This window comes from Hylaeus anthracinus, unplaced genomic scaffold (genome assembly GCF_026225885.1).
Source record: "Hylaeus anthracinus isolate JK02 unplaced genomic scaffold, UHH_iyHylAnth1.0_haploid 12000, whole genome shotgun sequence".
Classification (NCBI taxonomy): domain Eukaryota; kingdom Metazoa; phylum Arthropoda; class Insecta; order Hymenoptera; family Colletidae; genus Hylaeus; species Hylaeus anthracinus.
The window spans coordinates 10,164,071-10,183,316 of NW_026534347.1; the positions used below are offsets into that span (position 1 = coordinate 10,164,071).

Genomic DNA, 19,246 nt, shown 5'->3' on the forward strand with positions numbered 1-19,246 from the left:
TCTTAAAATGGGTATATATGTCCCAAAAACTAATATGTTCCAACTATTTTGTCACGTTCACAAAGATCAGTTATACGAGAGAAAAATTTCTAATAATCAAAAACATTTTACTGTGATATGGTTTTATTTAGCATGATGTTTGTATTTTTTAATACATCGTTTCAATATACTTATATGGTGTATGGATGTATACATATTAACACATATAAGTTTATTAACTTAATCTTCATACATAATTTATATGAAGTATGGCATTAAAATAAATTAGAAACATATTTTATATACAATATATAATAACAACTGTATGACATAATTAGAGATAAATACTTAATTAATCTGCAATTCGTAAGACATACATCGTAAATGTGAAATTATATATACACATTCACTTATGTTTTATTTTTGATTTGTAACAGTAAATTCAACTGAAACATTTTCTTACCATATTTTCAGTCTTAAACACTCACATTTGAAAGATTAACAATAAAATGAGATAAAATATCTATAGTATTAAAACATTAGGAAATACATTTTTTGCGCAAAACTGTATAGAAAATACAAATTTAAAAATACCATGTATTCCTACACTTTTTAATAAAAAATTTGGTCATCAATATGTAAAATAATATTTATAAATGACATTTTAAGTTACTTAAAGCAATATGTTTATTTAACAATTCTCATTTTATAGTTATGTCTTTTCTTTACACAGAATACAAATTTTCAATAAAAGGTCAATTTCATAAAAAGCTAAAAGCTATTATTATGTCAATATATAAATCTAAATATTTTGAGTAGTTCTAACTTCATCACCTACTACTGCTATAGCCATTTGACCTTTTTCTGTATTTTCAGTTACTTGAACATAACTTGCTGTATCAATGTTACTGGATTTTAATTTTTCCAATAATTGTAATTCTTGAGGTTCTAGTTTCTCTCCAAGCTGCCTTAATGCATTTAATACCTCGCCACGTTGACGATTGCTAGACTCTTTGCTCAGTTTTCCAAGTTTCATATCACAATCAATTTGAGTTAAACGTTCTCTAAGTTCCTTTGTTTCTCGTTTGCCAAACATTCTTATAACTGCAGGTGTTTTGAAAGCTTCACTGATTGCTGCTTGTATTGCCTATTGATTCAAAGATAAAACTAAATAATAACTAATATGATTTTGAACATATTATTTATGTAAATATGTATAACTTTACAGTATTTTTTATTCTTAATCCATAAATTCTTTTCTGAACTTGGCATAGATGCTTGTAACATACCAACTGTATTGTACCCAATTCATCGATTAATGTTGTATCTCCAGATATCATTCTTTGCAAACTTTCATTAAACTCCTGCAAATCTTCTTTTGTAAGTTGCATAGCTTCATCATAAGAAGCTGCATCTAATAAATTTCTATTAAAAACAAAATTTCATAAATTTGCATATAGGTGTTGTCAAATTTTTAAATATTAATGCTGATAAATCTCAAAAAGAAAATAATTTCTCTGTTATACCGGCTTTCTTCTATGTCTTCCAATTGTTGCACCAGTCTTTCCAGCTGCGTCTCTAAATTCTTTCTCAACTTTTCAGTTTCTAGTTTACCGCGAGAACTCATTTTCAACAAGTCATACAGTAAGAAATATTTTCAACGATAGAATGAAGTGAGGTTATAATCGAAATAAATTCAATACACTAATTAAAGATATATTCAACAGGTACTTTCGTAGAAAATATTTCTGCCCCGTTCCATATGTTTCATTGCATTTCTTTCTCTTACTTATATCAATTGTAAACTTTACTACGTTTCTTATTATAAGCCTTTTGATTGTGTTTTTGCAATCAAGAATTTTGTTAATTATAAATATTTATAAATAAGAATTTTGAGATACAAAAGTATAATTATATTTTAAAATTGTATCATGCTAACATAAGTTATTTTATAACATATGCAAAGGTACAATAGATAAAGATAAGATATGACTTTGTACAGTGACTACGGTATTCTAAGATTATACATGGATGCATATATATATGTACATATATGTATATGATTATTATTTTAGATTTTACATTCAGCCTGTAACAAACAAATGTGTATGGATAATATTTTAATGTTTAATGTCCTCTGTTACAGTAATGTAATCACATCGTGTCTAAATTAATTACAGCATTGAACATTTGGTAACTATATATATTCTTATATATTTTATAGTTGGATAATGTGTTATCTACTAATACAAAATATAGTACACTTTTGAATTACAAGTACAACAAATATGATTATTATTTACAAGTAATAATCGTGAGATACGGTAGTAAACGGAAACATTTAATATTAAAGAATGTTTATTCATTTTTCATAGAGTCATGGACATTACAACGATATGTTACTGTATAAGAATTCAGATAATACAAAGAAAAACGAATAAAAGAATCATTTGGTGAACTATTTTGAACTCTATGTTCACTACATAGTTCGTGCCAAATGCGTGATTGGTTGCTGTACAATTTTGTTTCATCGCATTACCACAAATCCGATCATGTCGTTTCAAAAAAAAATAGTACACACTATTCGTACGAGTTAAATAACGTACATGTAACAATATCAGTTTACAATTAAAGAGTTTCCGAAATATTGTTTATCAATGAATTTTTTCATTCGTTTGTGATTTTCTTGTTGTAAAACGTACAACAGATTTAATATTTTTGTATCATCGTTAAGTGAACGTTAGACACGAGGAAATGGGAAGAAAGGCGTGCTGTGGTTCTGCACAATGTATGGTGCGCGTCGCTTCTTTTTTCTTACACGAAAACAAGTCATCTACTGTTTGTCAGACAATTTACGCGACATTTTAGCCAGGTAGAGTGACGCACGATTATCGGCGATAATAATTTATTAGCACGACGAAAGGAGTACGCGACTGTGCGCAGTTGAATACTGCAACCGCGCACGAATCTTGGAAAAGAAATTGATAAGAACGTAAACACTTTCGGTCGAACGAACCTTAACGGACAAAGACGACGCGCAAAGCAATTTTAGGCAGAAATTACCAACGGGTACAAAGGGAAATAGTGTTATTTTAAGAAAAGCGGCGCAGAACCACCGAACACGAAGTGTCCGTGCATGAATCGGCCGTTGCTAAAGTGCGCGCGCGTGTAAACGTGCCATCAGTTTCGTACGGGTGACCGAACGCTAACCATCATTTTCTATACCGTCGGATTTCTCAAACCAAGTTTTGCTCGAACAAGAAGAAGTCTTTGCGACAACAAAATTACGGGTTAACTACGCACGTGAGAAAAGAACGTACCTATGAGGACCCCAGAGAGCCACATAAGGCAACAAGCTTTAAAGATAGTGGAGAGTTTAAAGAAAGGAGGCCTACGCCTGCGATGAGCATGCCGACGAAAGGGAAGCATCACCACCTGCCCCATCAACATCATCATTATCATTCGCAACAGCAACAGTCGCATCATAACCCGTCGCAGCATCAACCACAGGTTCCGGTGAACGTTAATCAAAGTGTCCATTCGCCCCAAGCTTACAGCACCGTGGTTACGGCCAATTCACAGCGTTTTGTGCCCAATGCTGGTACGTATAAATCCCTCCTTTAGTCTTTCACTTATTCCACATTCGTTACGTTTCGAGCACACGTTTTCGTTATTCGTTCTCCGCGGACATGTATATATTTCGTTTTCTCTATATATGCGTAGATATTTCGATCCAGTTAAAATTAACTGCATACTTGAGCCCGATACAGGTTATGTTTTGAGGTTAGGTCGACCATGCGGTCCATGTGGATATTCATTAGGCGGATTCCTGCAAAAATGTCTACGATGGCGCATTTACCTTTCACGAAAACGATTGTTCGTTCGTTGATTACTTACTTTAATTGCAACATATATATATATATATATATATTTTTTTTGTATATTGAACAGTGGTAGAAACATTGAAAATGATTGATTGAAAAAGGAAAATGTTTATGCGCATGCCATTCGGTGATTTTTATATAATTTTCTCAATTATTATATTTTTAAAATATCATGATATTTGATTAATTTTTCACTTTTCTCGATTCTTAGAAAATCGTTTAAAGTGTTTTTAACTAATTATTTTATTAGAATAGTATTGTTTATGGGTTGGTTCTAAAATTTACAGTGCTAAATTAATATTTATTCGTTTTGTTGGCGTTATATTTTTCATATCAAATAATTTTTTGTCCTCTTCGTACTCGTGCATTCACTTTAATATGTAAATTTTGCTTTATGTTAATACATATCGATAAAATCGACCGCTAAACGCATACAAGAAAACTAACTTAATGGAATTATGGAAGCCCTGGAAGGGACATTGTAATTATGCGAGTTCTACTACTGTCCGATATATTGAATTTATCTGTATCCCAATTTTTCTTGCCTCGCGTTTATGTATGGTTAATAACTCACAAAATTATTTTATTTTCATGAAATAATTTATTAATTAGTGAAGTATCAGTGTTATACACTTTTCAAATTTAGGTGAATTCTTCGCGATGTTATTTTTATAAATACTATCTGAAAGTTGGAAAGTTAACACAGGCAGTCCACAGTCATGTTATATTAACCGATAGAAATTACTTTTCCTTTCTACGTTGTATTTTACTCGATGCCAGTAGTTGCAAAGTACAAGTCGATCTTGGAACGACCTCATTGAAGACACTTGACATTGTTATTAAATTACATCAATGTAATCGGTCCACTTCCTGTGTCGGTCGTATCTTCCTCGGATCTGTACACGCTAACTTGCTTTCATTTTTTTTCCGCGTTTTGTATTTCGGTGAAACGTTGACAAATTGAAATCGTAAGTTGTACGGCGTGAAATCAGCGGAGAAAATATGCGCGATACATATATAAATAAAGAGAAACAAGAATGGGTGGGGAAGCAATCTGTTGAATCTTATGAAACAGTTTCCTTGTACTAAATTAAGGATCCGTTTAATGGGCAAATTGAAACAGGAGTAAGAATAATAGTTTTATATGGGTCGTGTGAAAGGATGTACGAAGAAGTGTTAGAGGAGAAAACAGGGAAAGAACCCAAGAAAGGAAGAGAGAAAGAGAATAGGATGAAACGAGGCGACATAGCTAACTTGCCGAAGGCTTACGAAAACATCCGAACATCGGGTTCGGCTGTATGTTGCGCGTAGTCTGTGTACATGTGGCAATCAAGCCACACGGTACACACGTTTCTCGCTCTCTTTTTTTCTTTCTCGTTTGACTTACAGTGAAAAATAATCGACAACAATTTCACTACGAGTGTACATAAGTTCACGGAAACACGAGCGAATTGTGTCTAGTATCAATTAAAAGTATCGTTATCGTTTTCACGAGGTGATATTTTCAAGGCTGACTTGTAATCTTGTGCTTCGAAGTATCACGACGAGAGGTTCTCATTTTTCTTCTTTCTTCTTTTTATTTCGCTTTGAAAAATATTTTCAACAAGTTGATTTCGAATCCCGACGAACACACATTTTTTTATTCTTATATTGCGCATGGTAATTTTCTTCGTCAAATAAATTATGGTATCTGTGTATTACGCTACGAGATTATATTTACAAGGAGCATATGGTTGTTAGGAATGCTGTTAAGTGTTTACGATTAAATAAAAAAAAAAAAAAAGAAATATGCGTTTAACGTAATTTGGCGCGTAATGTGTACATTCGTATACGAGAATAGAATGTGGAAAAATACCCGCTGATACTTGACAACCGAAACAGGCCTTTCAAAAGAAGGCGATTTACCAGACGAGTGGGTTAACGATAGTAGTAACAGTAGCAGCGGTGGTATTGCCGGGCCGCGTGGTTACTAACTCGTGCGAAAACATCGTCTTGCCAGTATCATATCGTCTTTGCTGGCCGCGGAGGTTATATAATTTCGACGAGCGGTCTTTTCGTTTGGGAAGCACGAGGAGTGTCCATTCATTCGAATAGCCGTCACTGTCCTTTCAAGTATTCGCGTCACACGGCCGTACAAATTCTCTCTACAGTGATACTTCCGAGACCTCGTGTGTTACCTTCGTATGTTGAGAACAAGATCGGAATAGGATCGCCAGTGGGCAATCACGCCGTTAAACATGTACTCAATCGTCACGATTTCTTACCGTCGCTAACATAACGATCATAAGAAAACTTGGACCAGACGTCGAACGGCACACAAGGCGAAAATGTCCACGGTGGTAGGTAAGTTGAATGTCACGTTTTGTTCGCGGGAATCGACTGTTTCGACCGATCGAATGTTTTCACGTTGGTCATTACTTGCAACGTGCGGCGATCCAATGCTTTTCTCCTAGATAGTATACGTGCTTGGCTGTATGCATTCGCGTAATTCGTTTGTTAAAGAGTACGTTGTTTTTCTTTAAACGTTCATTGAGTGGTTTTTGTGTTCGATATGTTTTCTACAGCATGCACTTTGTGTTTATCGTGTAAGAGGAAAGTAAGTGTACGACTTGTGCGATAAATAGATTCGAATGTAAAACGTACAACGTGCGGAGAGATATTTGCGTTAGATTTCGGGAGATGTCGCGTAAGTCTGTAGTCATTTGTTAGGTGATGACCCGTCTACCAGTTGAGATACATCACGCGTGCCACAGGTAGCGATAGCTATTCAAATTTGTGTCTTGGAAATATGGATGTATCTTGGAGTGGTTGATTGATCTTGAATGTTTGCATATGTTTTGGTGAGTCCTCATTTCTTGATACGTTTTGCAACTTTCAATTAGTCTTGAACATTTTTTATAAACAAGTAAATGTGTTTTTGCAAACATGTATTGCATATTGTTTAAAAATTTAATGAATTTACAAACAAATGATTCACATCGGTTTCCAAAATGTTTGCAAGTTATTTCATACTGTCTATAAATCTATCAACTATTCTATCTAACTAATCTATCTTTTTGAAAATTGACGAAATTTAATATATTTTTATATTATATTATATCACTAGTAAATTCTAGAAAAATTGACGAAATTAATTCATTGCAGTCGTTAGTCGAGATGTGCTCGAGAAACTACGCAACGCCAAAGGTTAATTATTTGTTTATAAACTATTGCTATCTAATTTATACGCTACTTATCACTTTGTACATTACTAAACAATTTTAAATTGAACGTCACATTTACGATTGTCACCCATTCCGAGTGATCGAATTTCTTCACATTGTTCAATATCTATATAACGTGCAGAAATCCGATGTTTTTTTCATAGGTAGTATATGTTCCATTGTGGGTTATCGCGACATTGGTCGTTAAAAAGATTGTTTTGTTTAATGGTTCTTTGACTGTTGATCAATATGCTTCATTTTGTTGGCATGCATTTTGTATTTATCGTACAAGAAATAAGTAACCATGTATACATATATAGCTTTCGCGATAGACAAATTCATGCGTAAAATGGACACTGTGCGAACAGATATTTGTGGTGGATTTCGAAAGATGTCGTGTGAGTCTGTAATCGTTTGCCAGGTGACGACAGGCCTACCAGTTGACGTGTCACGTGTATCACAGGGGTTATGACTTCGCGCAGCCATCCCATATTTTTCAAACGGCCAATAGCAGCCATAAAGGTGCGCGATATACATGTATAAACACGTGTCGTATTTCAACGTTATTTAGAAACGGTATATATATACATATATAGCTCACTGTGTAGTTGTTCCTTTGATTTCTTTTTGTTTAGGGATTTCATCGGGATAAATGTTCGTTTGCGGAACTTTCTTATACAGTGGGTGTAGAAAGTATTCGTACACAGATCAATTTCCAAAAAACTATGTAAAATTGTAATTTATTAACTTATTTTTTATAAACAATGACATTCTACATATTCTCGGAAATCTCTGGAATAGATAGATTACAAAAAAAAATAACTATTGATGTAAGTTACGAAATTAACAAACGAAAAAAAAAACAATTAATCGATAGAAATACTGAAACAATAGGCATTCACACAATTGTTTAATTTTTAAAACTTCGTTAAAAAAAAAGAAATTTACATTAATTTACATTAAATTTCTCCATTCCTGTATTAGAGCCTTTTTTAAAAAGTACTTGACTGGAAATTTGATGTTTTATAATTCGTACGGAGCAATAAACTAATGTGTTTACGTTACAAACTCTACTGTAAAAGGTTCGTCATAAGAATCATACAAATACTTATTGCTTCTATACTTTTACCCACTTTTCGCATTTTTTTTTCTTTTTGTTAATTTCACAAATTATATTAACTAGTAAATGTTGTTTGGACTATATCTCTATCTTAGAGACTTCCGAGAATATATAAAATATCAAAAAAAGTAGTTAAGAAACTACAAGAAAAGTTTTTTGGGAAATTGATCGGTGTACGAATATATTCTACACCCACTGTATGTATAGCTCACTGTGTAGTTGTTACTTTGATTTCTTTTTGTTTAGGAATTTCATTCGGAATAAATGTTCGTTTGCGCAACTTTCTTATACATTCACTTACAAATACAATAATTGTATTTAGAAATGTGTGGTTCAGGTAATGTTCATTATTATTATAGGGAAAAAATTCATTTTTTGACCCAGATAAGGAGTGTTGAAATATTAGAAATAAAAATAAGAAAGAGTATTTTTAATATAAAGTAGATTATTTTCGTTTAAGAAACAAAATGTAATGTTGTTTCGTATCAAGTAGTGTCGGTGCAATATTTTTCATGTATGCACCGGGTAAAGTTTTTTCATTTATACGTATTAGAAGACGGGTGATAAATAATAGGTAATCAAGTAACGAAGAGAAATATTATTTTGTGAGAAAAGCGTTTTACCGATCGCGTTAAACCTTCAACTTCATTTTATAGTTGCACTTCGGAAAGTAAACTCGCTCCTAACCTTTAACGTCAAATATCTCGAAAACTATTAATCGCACAACCACGAGATTACAATCGTTGGCGTGTCAGTATTTCAAGCATTATCACTGTGCAGAAGCTCGTTAAAAAGTCCGCGTTTCACCTATGGAATTCCTCTTGTAAGAGTGAAATCAGTGAGGTCATTCACACGGAAAATAATTACCGTCATTCGATCCACCCCGCGATAAATCAAAATAAGAGAGTCAAAGAAATCGATCCGTGCATCTGGCTATCGTATAACTCGGAATTTTGTCATTCATTCCGTAGCGTATTGTAGTTTCAGTTGTAGTTATTGCGAATGGTAATTAATGGTTTCGCGTGTTGCCACAATGTAGTGTGCAATGAAAGAAATTGTTAGCTGTTGGGTTAGGATAGTAGCGAGGTTGTCAAGGTCTTCTGTCTCGTCTTGTTGAGTAATGTCTGTTCATCGTAAAGGCCGTCGTGGACAGAATTGCATAATGCACAGGACAACTAATAAAGCCGAGCCTCGGTGCCGAGATGCGGCAGTAATTAATTCCCCGTACCTATATATCAAAACTATTTCCCTGTATTCGTTATTATTTTCCTGCCAAGCTCCGTCGAAACATTCGTGATTGGTAAACGCGATCATGGAGAGAGATAACAACGTGCAATTTTCATAACTTTTTCGCAGCCAAAGTACTTGACATAAACTTTAACAGTTTTTTTTATATTTATTTATACATGTATATACAAAGTTCTGTTGAATTAAAAATATTCTAACACTTTATTTACCGGGAGCCCATTTATAGGCTTTTTAATTGCAGTATTTAGTTATTCGAATTTATTTACTGTGTTGATGGTTCTCTACGAACAATGTTCAGTGTTTGGTAACAGATTTGGCTTTCAATGTACCTAGTAACAGTATGGAGGAATTATTGTCAGGAATTATTGTCTAGATTAGCATATGCTACTGTAGAAAATTCTTTTTTGAATTAAAGTCTGCTTTTAAATAGCCCGGTAGATAAAGTGTTAACTTAAATTGTAAAGGCCTTAACACTAAAACTATATCTTTCTAATTGAGGGGGGGGGGGTTGCTCCCCGCAAACTAATTTGTCAATTAAAATAACTCTCTGTTACAATAATCGTCCCCAAGAATTGATGTAAAAATATTGTTAATAATTGAGTGATGCTAGAAAAAAATTTCAAGTACATACAATTTTTGATCTGCAAAAAAATGAGACTACTCCCCTAAAGCTTCTACTTGTTCTTTCTAATTATTCATACGTAAGAATCTAGCCAAAGATTACAACAACGTTTCTATCTGGTGTCTTTTCGTACGTTTGAAATATTGGCGACGGATTTCCCACTGTTGGGGATTATAATCCCCTTTTGCGAATGAGACGCCCCGAGTACCGTTTCTGTTAGACAGAACGGAAGTCGAGAGCGCACGACTGGAAAAGTCAACACGTTATAAAGTCACCTCGTACGGCATGTCCGGTTTAAGTCTACACACGCAATTGTTTCTCAACCTATTGAAGCTAGAAAAATGTTACTCAAACAAAAGTAGTTTGATACGACAAGAAAAATACAACTTTGAATTAAAATTGTTTTCAACATTGCTTGTTGCAGAGATGCCAATATCGCTATTATTATTATTTTTTTTTGTATGGAAGTTGGTAGTTTCATTATATCTATTTTCATTTCTATAGAATACGATTTATTATGTATAGATACATAGTAATCAATTTATTTAATAATATAATCTATATCTATGTATATAGAAATTGCTTAACTAAATTATCATACCTTACACATTTGTTTGGTTTTGAGTTGTTTGATAGCTTGAATTATTTTGATACCATCGAGTCCACCTCAAAACATTGCCAAAAGAATTTTTTGATATGTATTCCTTGAATGAAAACAAGACGAAACTGTAGTTTTGAAGAAGAAAAAAATCCAAAATAAACTGGTTACTCCAATGTACGTAACGTCTTACACGTCGAATAATCTATATGAAAGACACTCAGAAAACATAACAGAACTTCTCTAAACTAAAGCTTCAGTGATTTAACTTATCTTTGCTGCGAATAATGTTATTTTTCTCGTAAATGGAGTTGAGATTTTTTTTTTTTTTTTTTTTTTTTGTTTATCCTCTTGAGAAATATTGATATTTATGTACGTTTGCTTTTATATTCAAATCATCGATACTTTCAGTCACAATATCTTTTACAATTAAAACATTTATAATATCAAAGTGAAACATTATATTTGTACGTTAAGAGCGATTTACAATTAAAAATTGCTTCACTTTGTGTGTCTATGATTAGAGCAAAAAAACAGTTTTATTTAAAATTCGTTCGTTAATAGGTTATCAGTCTGTAATAACGAAATTTCATGTAACTGTCGATCTTCGTATCCAGTAGAAACTACAGTGGGTGTAGAATGTATTCGTACACCGATCAATTTCTCAAAAAACTTTTCTGTGAAATTGTAGTTTCTTAATTTTTTTTTTTTTGATTCAATGATATTTTACATATTCTCGGAAATCTCTAAGATAGAGATATAGTCCAAACAACATTTACTAGTTAATATAATTTGTGAAATTAACAAAAAGAAAAAAAAAATGCGAAAAGTGGGTAAAAGTATAGAAACAATAAGTATTTATACGATTCTTAGGATGAACCATTTACAGTAAAGTTTGTAACGTAAACACATTAGTTTATTGCTCCGTACGAATTAGAAAACATCAAATTTCCAGTCAAGTACTTTTTAAAAAAGGCTCTAATAGAGGAATGGAGAAAGATTCCACTTCGAATAACTGATCATTTAGATTTAACGCTTAGAAGAGTTGCAATAATTATAAAATCAAAAGGAAAAATTATATAAATTTAAAGTAAATTAATGTAAATTACTTTTTTTTTTTAACGAAGTTTTAAAAATTAAACAATTGTGTGAATACCTATTGCTTCAGTATTTCTATCGATTAATTGTTTTTTTTTCGTTTGTTAATTTCGTAACTTACATCAATAACTTTTTTTTTTTTTGTAATCTATCTATTCCAGAGATTTCCGAGAATATGTAGAATGTCATTGTTTATAAAAAATAAGTTAATAAATTACAATTTTACATAGTTTTTTGGAAATTGATCGGTGTACGAATACTTTCTACACCCACTGTATACTTCGTAGCATTCTTCGATACGCTTCCTGGTTATTTGGTTGCGTTGAAACACCGCCGCAGATTTCCTTTCTCTTTCTATCTTGCAAGTAATGGTTTAGGTAAGTGGTTGCCTAACGTAACAACAGTGGCTGTTAAGCGTTAATTTTGCTGCTTGCAAGTCTGCGTCATGTTTGGATGCATTTTAATTTGTCAATTTAATTATTAGGTGTAGAAATTAATTCATTGTCTGTATATTCAATTATTTATAACTCTAGTTTAAACAGATATATTTACTCGTCATTTTGGTACATTAAAATACGATATACACATCATCTAAGTCTCAACATGATGGCCATTGAAATGCATCTACGCGAACTTTAGTAGAGTTGACCTTTTTGCATGCAAAACACCTTTATGAAATTACAAATGCAGAAAGCTGTATATTACAATTTCAATTTTGGTTTCTAAAGATACATAACTTCTCTTTTTACTTGTTCTTCTTCTTTATGCAAAGATTTCCCTAAAGGGGAGAAATCACATTTTGGTAGCTATACATTAAGTGTTTGTCGGGATATTTTGTTTACACAGAAGAATTTATGTAGAGCTTTTTTAACTTGGGGAATATTTTCGGCACGTTTTAAAGTAAATTTGGTAATTGTTTCAATTCGTTTGAAGAATAAATCTTTGAGTCTAATATATGCACTAAAAATTGCACAACCATGGTAAAATTGTATACTTCTTCCTTAAATGCTTCTAAAAAATTCAATTTTTAATTTTTTTTCCCCCTCAGTTTAGTTCATATTCTTAGACAACATCTCAACAATGTAAGAAATAATGTTTCGTTGATTTTAGATAACAATTGTGGCTTCAAGAATTCTCAGTCTCTGAGCAGACTCTGACCAAAACTTGCTATAGCTAACATCTATAATGTCTCCAAGATTTTTGTGTGAAATAATTCGAAAAAATTACCAAATGTACCTTAAGACATACCTAAAATATTTACGAAGTTAGACAAAAATTAAGTAAATTTTTCTTCGTATAAAAAGACATTATGAAGAACACTTAATATTTGGTTTCTTAAGCAATTCGAACGACGACAACCGACGATGACGATGTTGAACGATAACAGCTTCAGTCACGTGATTAAGAGACGATGGGTGAAAGGTGGCAGACGTCTGTGCATCGATTCGAATCGAAGCTAAAGTAAACGGAGAACCGACGGAAAATGCGCATTCCTGGCAAGGCCGCTTGTACAAGAAAGAGGCCATCAGACATCCGGGGAGAAACTAACCGTACTTCGCTTACTTCTTACTGATCTCGTCGCTCCTTGAACGCGACCGTGCTTTTACGGTCACGTTATGCTTGCTCGACTTACGAAACTATTGTCTCCTCTTTCAATCGCCAGTGGTTTCCAAACCTTTCAGAAGTCAAGCCCCGCCATACCTTGAAAAAGAAAAGAGAGACTTTCTGTGACCGCGAGGTACAATTTTTGGGGGGGACTTTGGCTTGGGTCACTTTCGTAATTACATTACCGCTCATAAACATGTGAACATTTTTTCAATAGAGACCAAATATCTAACAAAAAGTTATGAATCTATTAGGCTTAAAAAATTAATTCTGTGCCAAATCATTTTTATGATTGGACGTGGAATGAATATATTTTTACTTTAACTGGACATGTCAAAAGGTAACGAAGGCTAATTTTTAAAAATTATACAGTGGGTGTAGAATGTACTCGTACACCGATCAATTTGCCAAAAAACTTTTGTGTGAAATTGTTGTTTATTAACTTCTCTTTTTATAATCAATGATATTTTACATATTCACGGAAGTCTCTAAGATAGATATAGTCCAAGCAACATTTGCTAGTTAATATAATTTGTGAAGTTAACAAAAAAATGCGAAAAGTGGGTAAAAGTATAGAAGCAATAAGGATTTGTATGATTCTTATGACGAACCATTTACAGTAGAATTTGTAACATAAGCACATCAGTTTATTGTTTCGTGGGAATTAGAAAACATTAAATTTCCAGTAAAAAAGACTTAAAAAATGCTGTAATAAAGGAATAATAGAAGATCTCAATCCGAATAACATCGACATTTATGATAGTTAATTTAATGCCTAGAAGAGTTGGTATTAATTATTTATAAATTAATGTTTCGTTTTTTTTAGATGAAGTTTTAAATATTTAACACTTGTACGAATACTTATTGCTTCTGTATTTCTATCGATTTATTGTTTTTTCTTGTTGATTTCTCACTTATACAAAATACCTAAACTTTTCGTACTGTATCTATTCTAGATATTTCCAATAATATGTAGAATATCACTGTTTATAAAAAAAAAAGTTAATAAACTACAATTCATATAGTTTTTTTGGAAATTGATCGGTGTACGAATACTTTCTACACCCACTGTACATATTCAAAATTATGTTCACACATAAACACATACAAATTTACACTGACTATTCTCAACGATATATAAATTAAATAAATAAGCAAATCATTGGATAAGAAAAAAGTTAAGGATAAAAAAATCTCAGTGATTACCCGTACAGAATATTTTTTAAACTTGGTGATTTGCATGTATTTTAAAATAAGGTAAAATAAGTTCACTCGCGACCTTTTTCTTTGGTAACATGAATATTCATTAATGAATAAATGTACCCGAGGTTGAAAATCATACAGATAGAGGGATTGTAAATATTTAAAGAACCACATTTTTTTTTTATCATGAAAAGAACATATTCAGACTAGTAATTCTGGGAATAGAAATTATTATCTGTGATGAATTTCCATTTGTCTATTTGCATAGAATTAATCATGAGCACTTGTATTTGCACTTAAATGCTTTAAACGATCGCGTTATGAATATGTATATTCTTGCGTTGTTTCCACCCCTTGGTCGTTTACGAACAATTCCTAACGATGCACAAAATTAATTTCTTTATACATAACAATTCCATTAGTCTGACGCTATGAATTCAATGAAACAAAATATCGTTTATATATTATAAATAAGGTTATGAAATATTCATAAAAGTTATTTTAAATATTTTATAACAATTTAATTTTCAAACAAACTTTATTTTTATTGTACAAGTAACGAATAAAAATATTGCTTATCTTTAACACGTTATCCGAAATTTGTATCCGAATAAGAATTTTATTGTTGCATAAGTAATGCATAACGACATTAAAATAAGGCGACAAAATAATACTGCTTTAACATTTTGACATTTAACACGGTCATATCATATTGGTTGGCAAACCTGCTTCTGAGCAGTTCCTGGTAGAAAGTACACTTTTACGCATGGTTGGATAATTTTTTATTCGAGGAATACGCATGCGTACATTAATTGTTAATTAAATGATTTCGTTTCAAATTATTTCAAATATCGGATTTAATATTGCGGATGGAATATTAAAAATTAACCAAATTTACTTATGATTTGCTACTCAAGGTTTTTTTTTTTATTAATAATATTCAAATTTTATACTATTACAAGTATTATAAATATTTGTAATAATTATTTAGTTCTAGGAATACGTATATGCATAATTAAAAAGATTTCGTCTTCGATCATTTGTCCTTCGATAAATAAAATAATAGACATCTTTTAGTAACAAGTAAAAAAGAAACACCTGTTCAAATAAATATTCATTCTATTCAGTCTTGTTTCCAAACCACCATCGTTTATGATTACTGAAAATGAATGAAAATGTTTATAAGTCGTTGAGAGCATGTTGTACAAAGTTGCGGTAGTAAATGTCAGTTACGTACGAGAATTATCGGAACGCTAGAAACGACTATAACACGGAAATAGGTCAGATATAGACCATAATACTTGTATCAACATTTTTTTTATTTTTTGCGAGTGCTGATTTTATCCTTGAAGTTACACTTGTATTAAACAAAACACTTTGTCCAGCATGTTTTTTAGATTTTTTAAATTTAACTCACTGTTGAAAATTCTGGTTTATATAAGATTCGTTTCGAAGACTCGAGATTCACTATTTCGATTACAGTACTTGTTTTCCTCTTGTTGTTGGTTTACGTAAATGGGAAGTAGTTGTGGAAATATGACATTATTGTCAAACATATTTATATAAAAATGGGAAATGACATTGTGATTAGGTCCTCATAAACTTTATTTCCACCGAAAATTGAAATTTTTTACGTGTACCAATTAGAGTTATAAATGATTGAATATAAAGGCACGAAATTAATTTCTATACCTAACGTATTTACACTTCCAAAGGGGAATGAATGAACGAAAAGGGATGAACCTAACCTAGAGGGCTTTCTTCTTCAAATCAGTATTAGATGTTGTGCACGTTGCTTGTCACGCCTATCAAATGATTGTTTACATGCCGTGTTATACCTGACACTAATGTAGCTTAAAGTGAGTTAACAGTCTTCAGCTGTCCAATTACTCACCTTAAGAATTCAGTTTCATTGCCTCGTGAAAAGTTTGCGAGCATATACGGTCTTTATTTGTCAGATAGAGTTACTAGAGTCTCAATGTATACTGTCAATAAAGTTGTACGTGTAACGGACGTTGCCTCAGATATAGTTGTTAAACACTCGTTATTCAACTAGAGTTCAATGAAGTCTATATGTACTTACAGATTTAGATTATATTTACAAGAAGAATTTAAGAAAGAATTCTCTTTTAAAAAGAAAGTCTTTATCTATATAACAAATATGCACTTACACCATTTGCAATACTATTTAAAAACAAACAGACTTTGCTACATATCAATCTCAAAGCTATTGCTACGTAACTATAACAGCATTGCTATTTTATTTAACGGTGAGGCATTTTATGGTCGAATGAAATAATCGCTTTTAAGTTTGGATGCACGAAAATAAAGCGTATTTTTCTGAACGAATTGTAAACCGTCCGAAGGAATTTTTCAGCGATGAACTTGTACGATAAACATATGTTTCCTGGAAATTTCCAAGGCGGTAAAAGCGCGTGAAAAATATACATACTCGGTAACAGTGGAAAGTACAATTCCTTTAGGAAGAAGTAGAGAATATGTCAGTGAATTTTGAGTCATGAAATTTTTATCGAAGAACCTTTATTACATGCATAACTTTCATTAGATACGCTTGTTGTACTTGAGTAACGTGAATGCTTATCAAACTTGTAGATTAGTATGTTGCTTCCTACCGACTGGGATGTACCATTTCTATATGTAGAGCAACGTGAATGATAAATAATTCTTCCTATATAGATACTATTGATTACGATAGTACTCTTCCTATACACCATTTATCAAACACAAGAAACAGTAAGAATGAAAAGCAAATGTTATTAGGTCAGTCAGTAAAACTGCTACTTCCGCTTCAGCAGCGTCATTCTGCGTAACTGTGTACTGGGGCATGCTTATGTACATTCTTGATTAGAGAAGTCGGGATGTATAGAATGCGTACTCGTATGTGACATTAACAGTTCCACTCAACAATGTTTCTCATGTTATTATTCAGCAGAGTGACCCTTTCATTTTTGCTTTACTTACAGTAGGTGTAGAATGTATTCGTACACCGATCAATTTCCCAGAAAACTTTTCTGTGAAATTGTACTTTCTTAACTTCCTCTTTTATAATCAATGATATTTTATATATTCTCGGAAGTCTCTAAGATAGAGATATAGTCCAAACAACATTTACTAGTTAATATAATTTGTGAAATTAACATAAAGAAAAAAAAAATGCGAAAAGTGGGTAAAAGTATAGAAGCAATAAGTATTTGTACGATTCTTATGATGAACCATTTACAGTAAAGTTTGTAACGTAAACACATTAGTTTATTGCTCCGTACGAATTAGAAAACATCAAATTTCCAGTCAAGTACTTTTTAAAGAAGGCTCTAATAGAGGAATGGAGAAAGATCCCACTTCGAATAACTGATAATTTAGATTTAACGCTTAGAAGAGTTGCAATAATTATAAAATCAAAAGGAAATCCCACGAAGGAAAAATTATATAAATTTAAAGTAAATTAATGTAAATTTCTTTTTTTTTAACGAAGTTTTAAAAATTAAACAATTGTGTGAATGAAATAATCGCGACCTATTGCTTCAGTATTTCTATTGATTAATTGTTTTTTTTTTTGTTTGTTAATTTCGTAACTTACATCAATAGTTATTTTTTTTGTAATCTATCTATTCCAGAGATTTCCGAGAATATGTAAAATGTCATTGTTTATAAAAAATAAGTTAATAAATTACAATTTTACACAGTCTTTTTGAAAATTGATCGGTGTACGAATACTTTCTACACCCACTGTATTAGCCATGACCAATTGAGGGTATAACTGAATTTTTTAATTAACCGTGAGCTGATTATTGGATACAAATTTAATATAAAATGTTAAGGATCACCTTTTGTGCAACACAAAATTTCATTGAAACAGTAGCTGCAAAATAAATAATTAGCATGGCGATTCATTCACAAAGTGCAGACCATTAAACAGTTATTCAAAGAAACTTCTATTTATTCAATGTCAAGCATAATTTGGTTATATAATTCCGAACGTAATTATAATAAACAAAAGTCAATAGAATTTTTGCGATTCAGTGACGACGATTCCGTTACATATTACAGTTTTTAAAAGTGGTTGATCTATTTTAAAAGTTTCGAGAGGTGTTTTATTTTTGAATGTTTCAAATTGTCATTTGTAACGATAGAATTACCGCTAAACTTACTTGTACCGGTTAAATGACTGTTTTCAAACTTTTGTGTATGTTTCATGCATTATTCAATTTGGTAGCAAATGAAATATTTTTGTATTCAATTGAAAAAAGTATCTTTAAGACCAGTCATTTTACCCATCGAGTTAGAAATAGGTACACATAAAATATCGATAGGTTTTTAGTGTTAATAATAATGCGTAATTGAACAATGACTATTCGTTCATGTAGGAATCGTACTCAACTCGCGCGACGGAATTTTAAATCAATTATTGGTAGATTATTCGTAAAAATTCGAATTATTATTCACAACTACGTTTTCTTTTGCAAGTCGATGATATTAGGTTGTAGATTCTCGTACCGACTGAGGCGATGAAATTATTTGAACACCTTACCTACAGGTGGCAGTGTATGTTTTCGTATTGTATGTTATTCCTGTATAATTTTAGAGTGCCTTGTTCTCTTTGTAAACGTGTAATTTCAATACATATGTTCATCTTTTATTTATGGATGAGTCGTAATTAAATTATTG

At 31.8% G+C, this 19,246-nt stretch overlaps 2 protein-coding genes across 3 annotated transcripts in view; one reads left to right on the top strand and one right to left on the bottom strand.

Annotated features, from left to right (window-relative positions):
- Window positions 1-124: 124 nt before the first annotated feature.
- Window positions 125-2,018, bottom strand: LOC128890432 (protein LZIC-like). The gene is made up of 3 exons (XM_054148904.1): window positions 1,506-2,018; window positions 1,269-1,404; window positions 125-1,126 (listed from the first exon to the last, which is right to left on the bottom strand). Exons 1-3 carry the CDS (start codon window positions 1,604-1,606, stop codon window positions 782-784), a joined length of 582 nt encoding a protein of 193 aa, XP_054004879.1. The 5' UTR covers window positions 1,607-2,018; the 3' UTR covers window positions 125-781.
- Window positions 2,019-3,267: 1,249 nt separating this feature from the next.
- Window positions 3,268-19,246, top strand: part of LOC128890396 (eukaryotic translation initiation factor 4 gamma 3-like) — a 60,626-nt gene continuing 44,647 nt past the window's right edge. The window contains exon 1 of one of the 2 annotated variants that reach the window (XM_054148838.1): window positions 3,268-3,580. In XM_054148838.1, coding sequence (XP_054004813.1) covers window positions 3,382-3,580 — 199 coding nt within the window. In that variant the 5' untranslated portion in view covers window positions 3,268-3,381. Of the gene's footprint in view, window positions 3,581-4,473; window positions 6,207-19,246 lie in introns of those variants that run through there. The other variant, XM_054148839.1, reaches the window with a different exon arrangement.

What these genes read in the sequence shown, in the direction of transcription:
- LOC128890432 (XM_054148904.1), bottom strand. Translation starts at nt 1,606, where the DNA reads ATGAGTTCTCGCGGTAAACTAGAAACTGAAAAGTTGAGAAAGAATTTA. An exon ending in GAAGACATAGAAGAAAGCCG is followed by an intron (nt 1,405 to 1,505) that starts GTATAACAGAGA and finishes TGTTTTTAATAG; the next exon opens with AAATTTATTAGATGCAGCTT. An exon ending in AATTGGGTACAATACAGTTG is followed by an intron (nt 1,127 to 1,268) that starts GTATGTTACAAG and finishes TTGAATCAATAG; the next exon opens with GCAATACAAGCAGCAATCAG.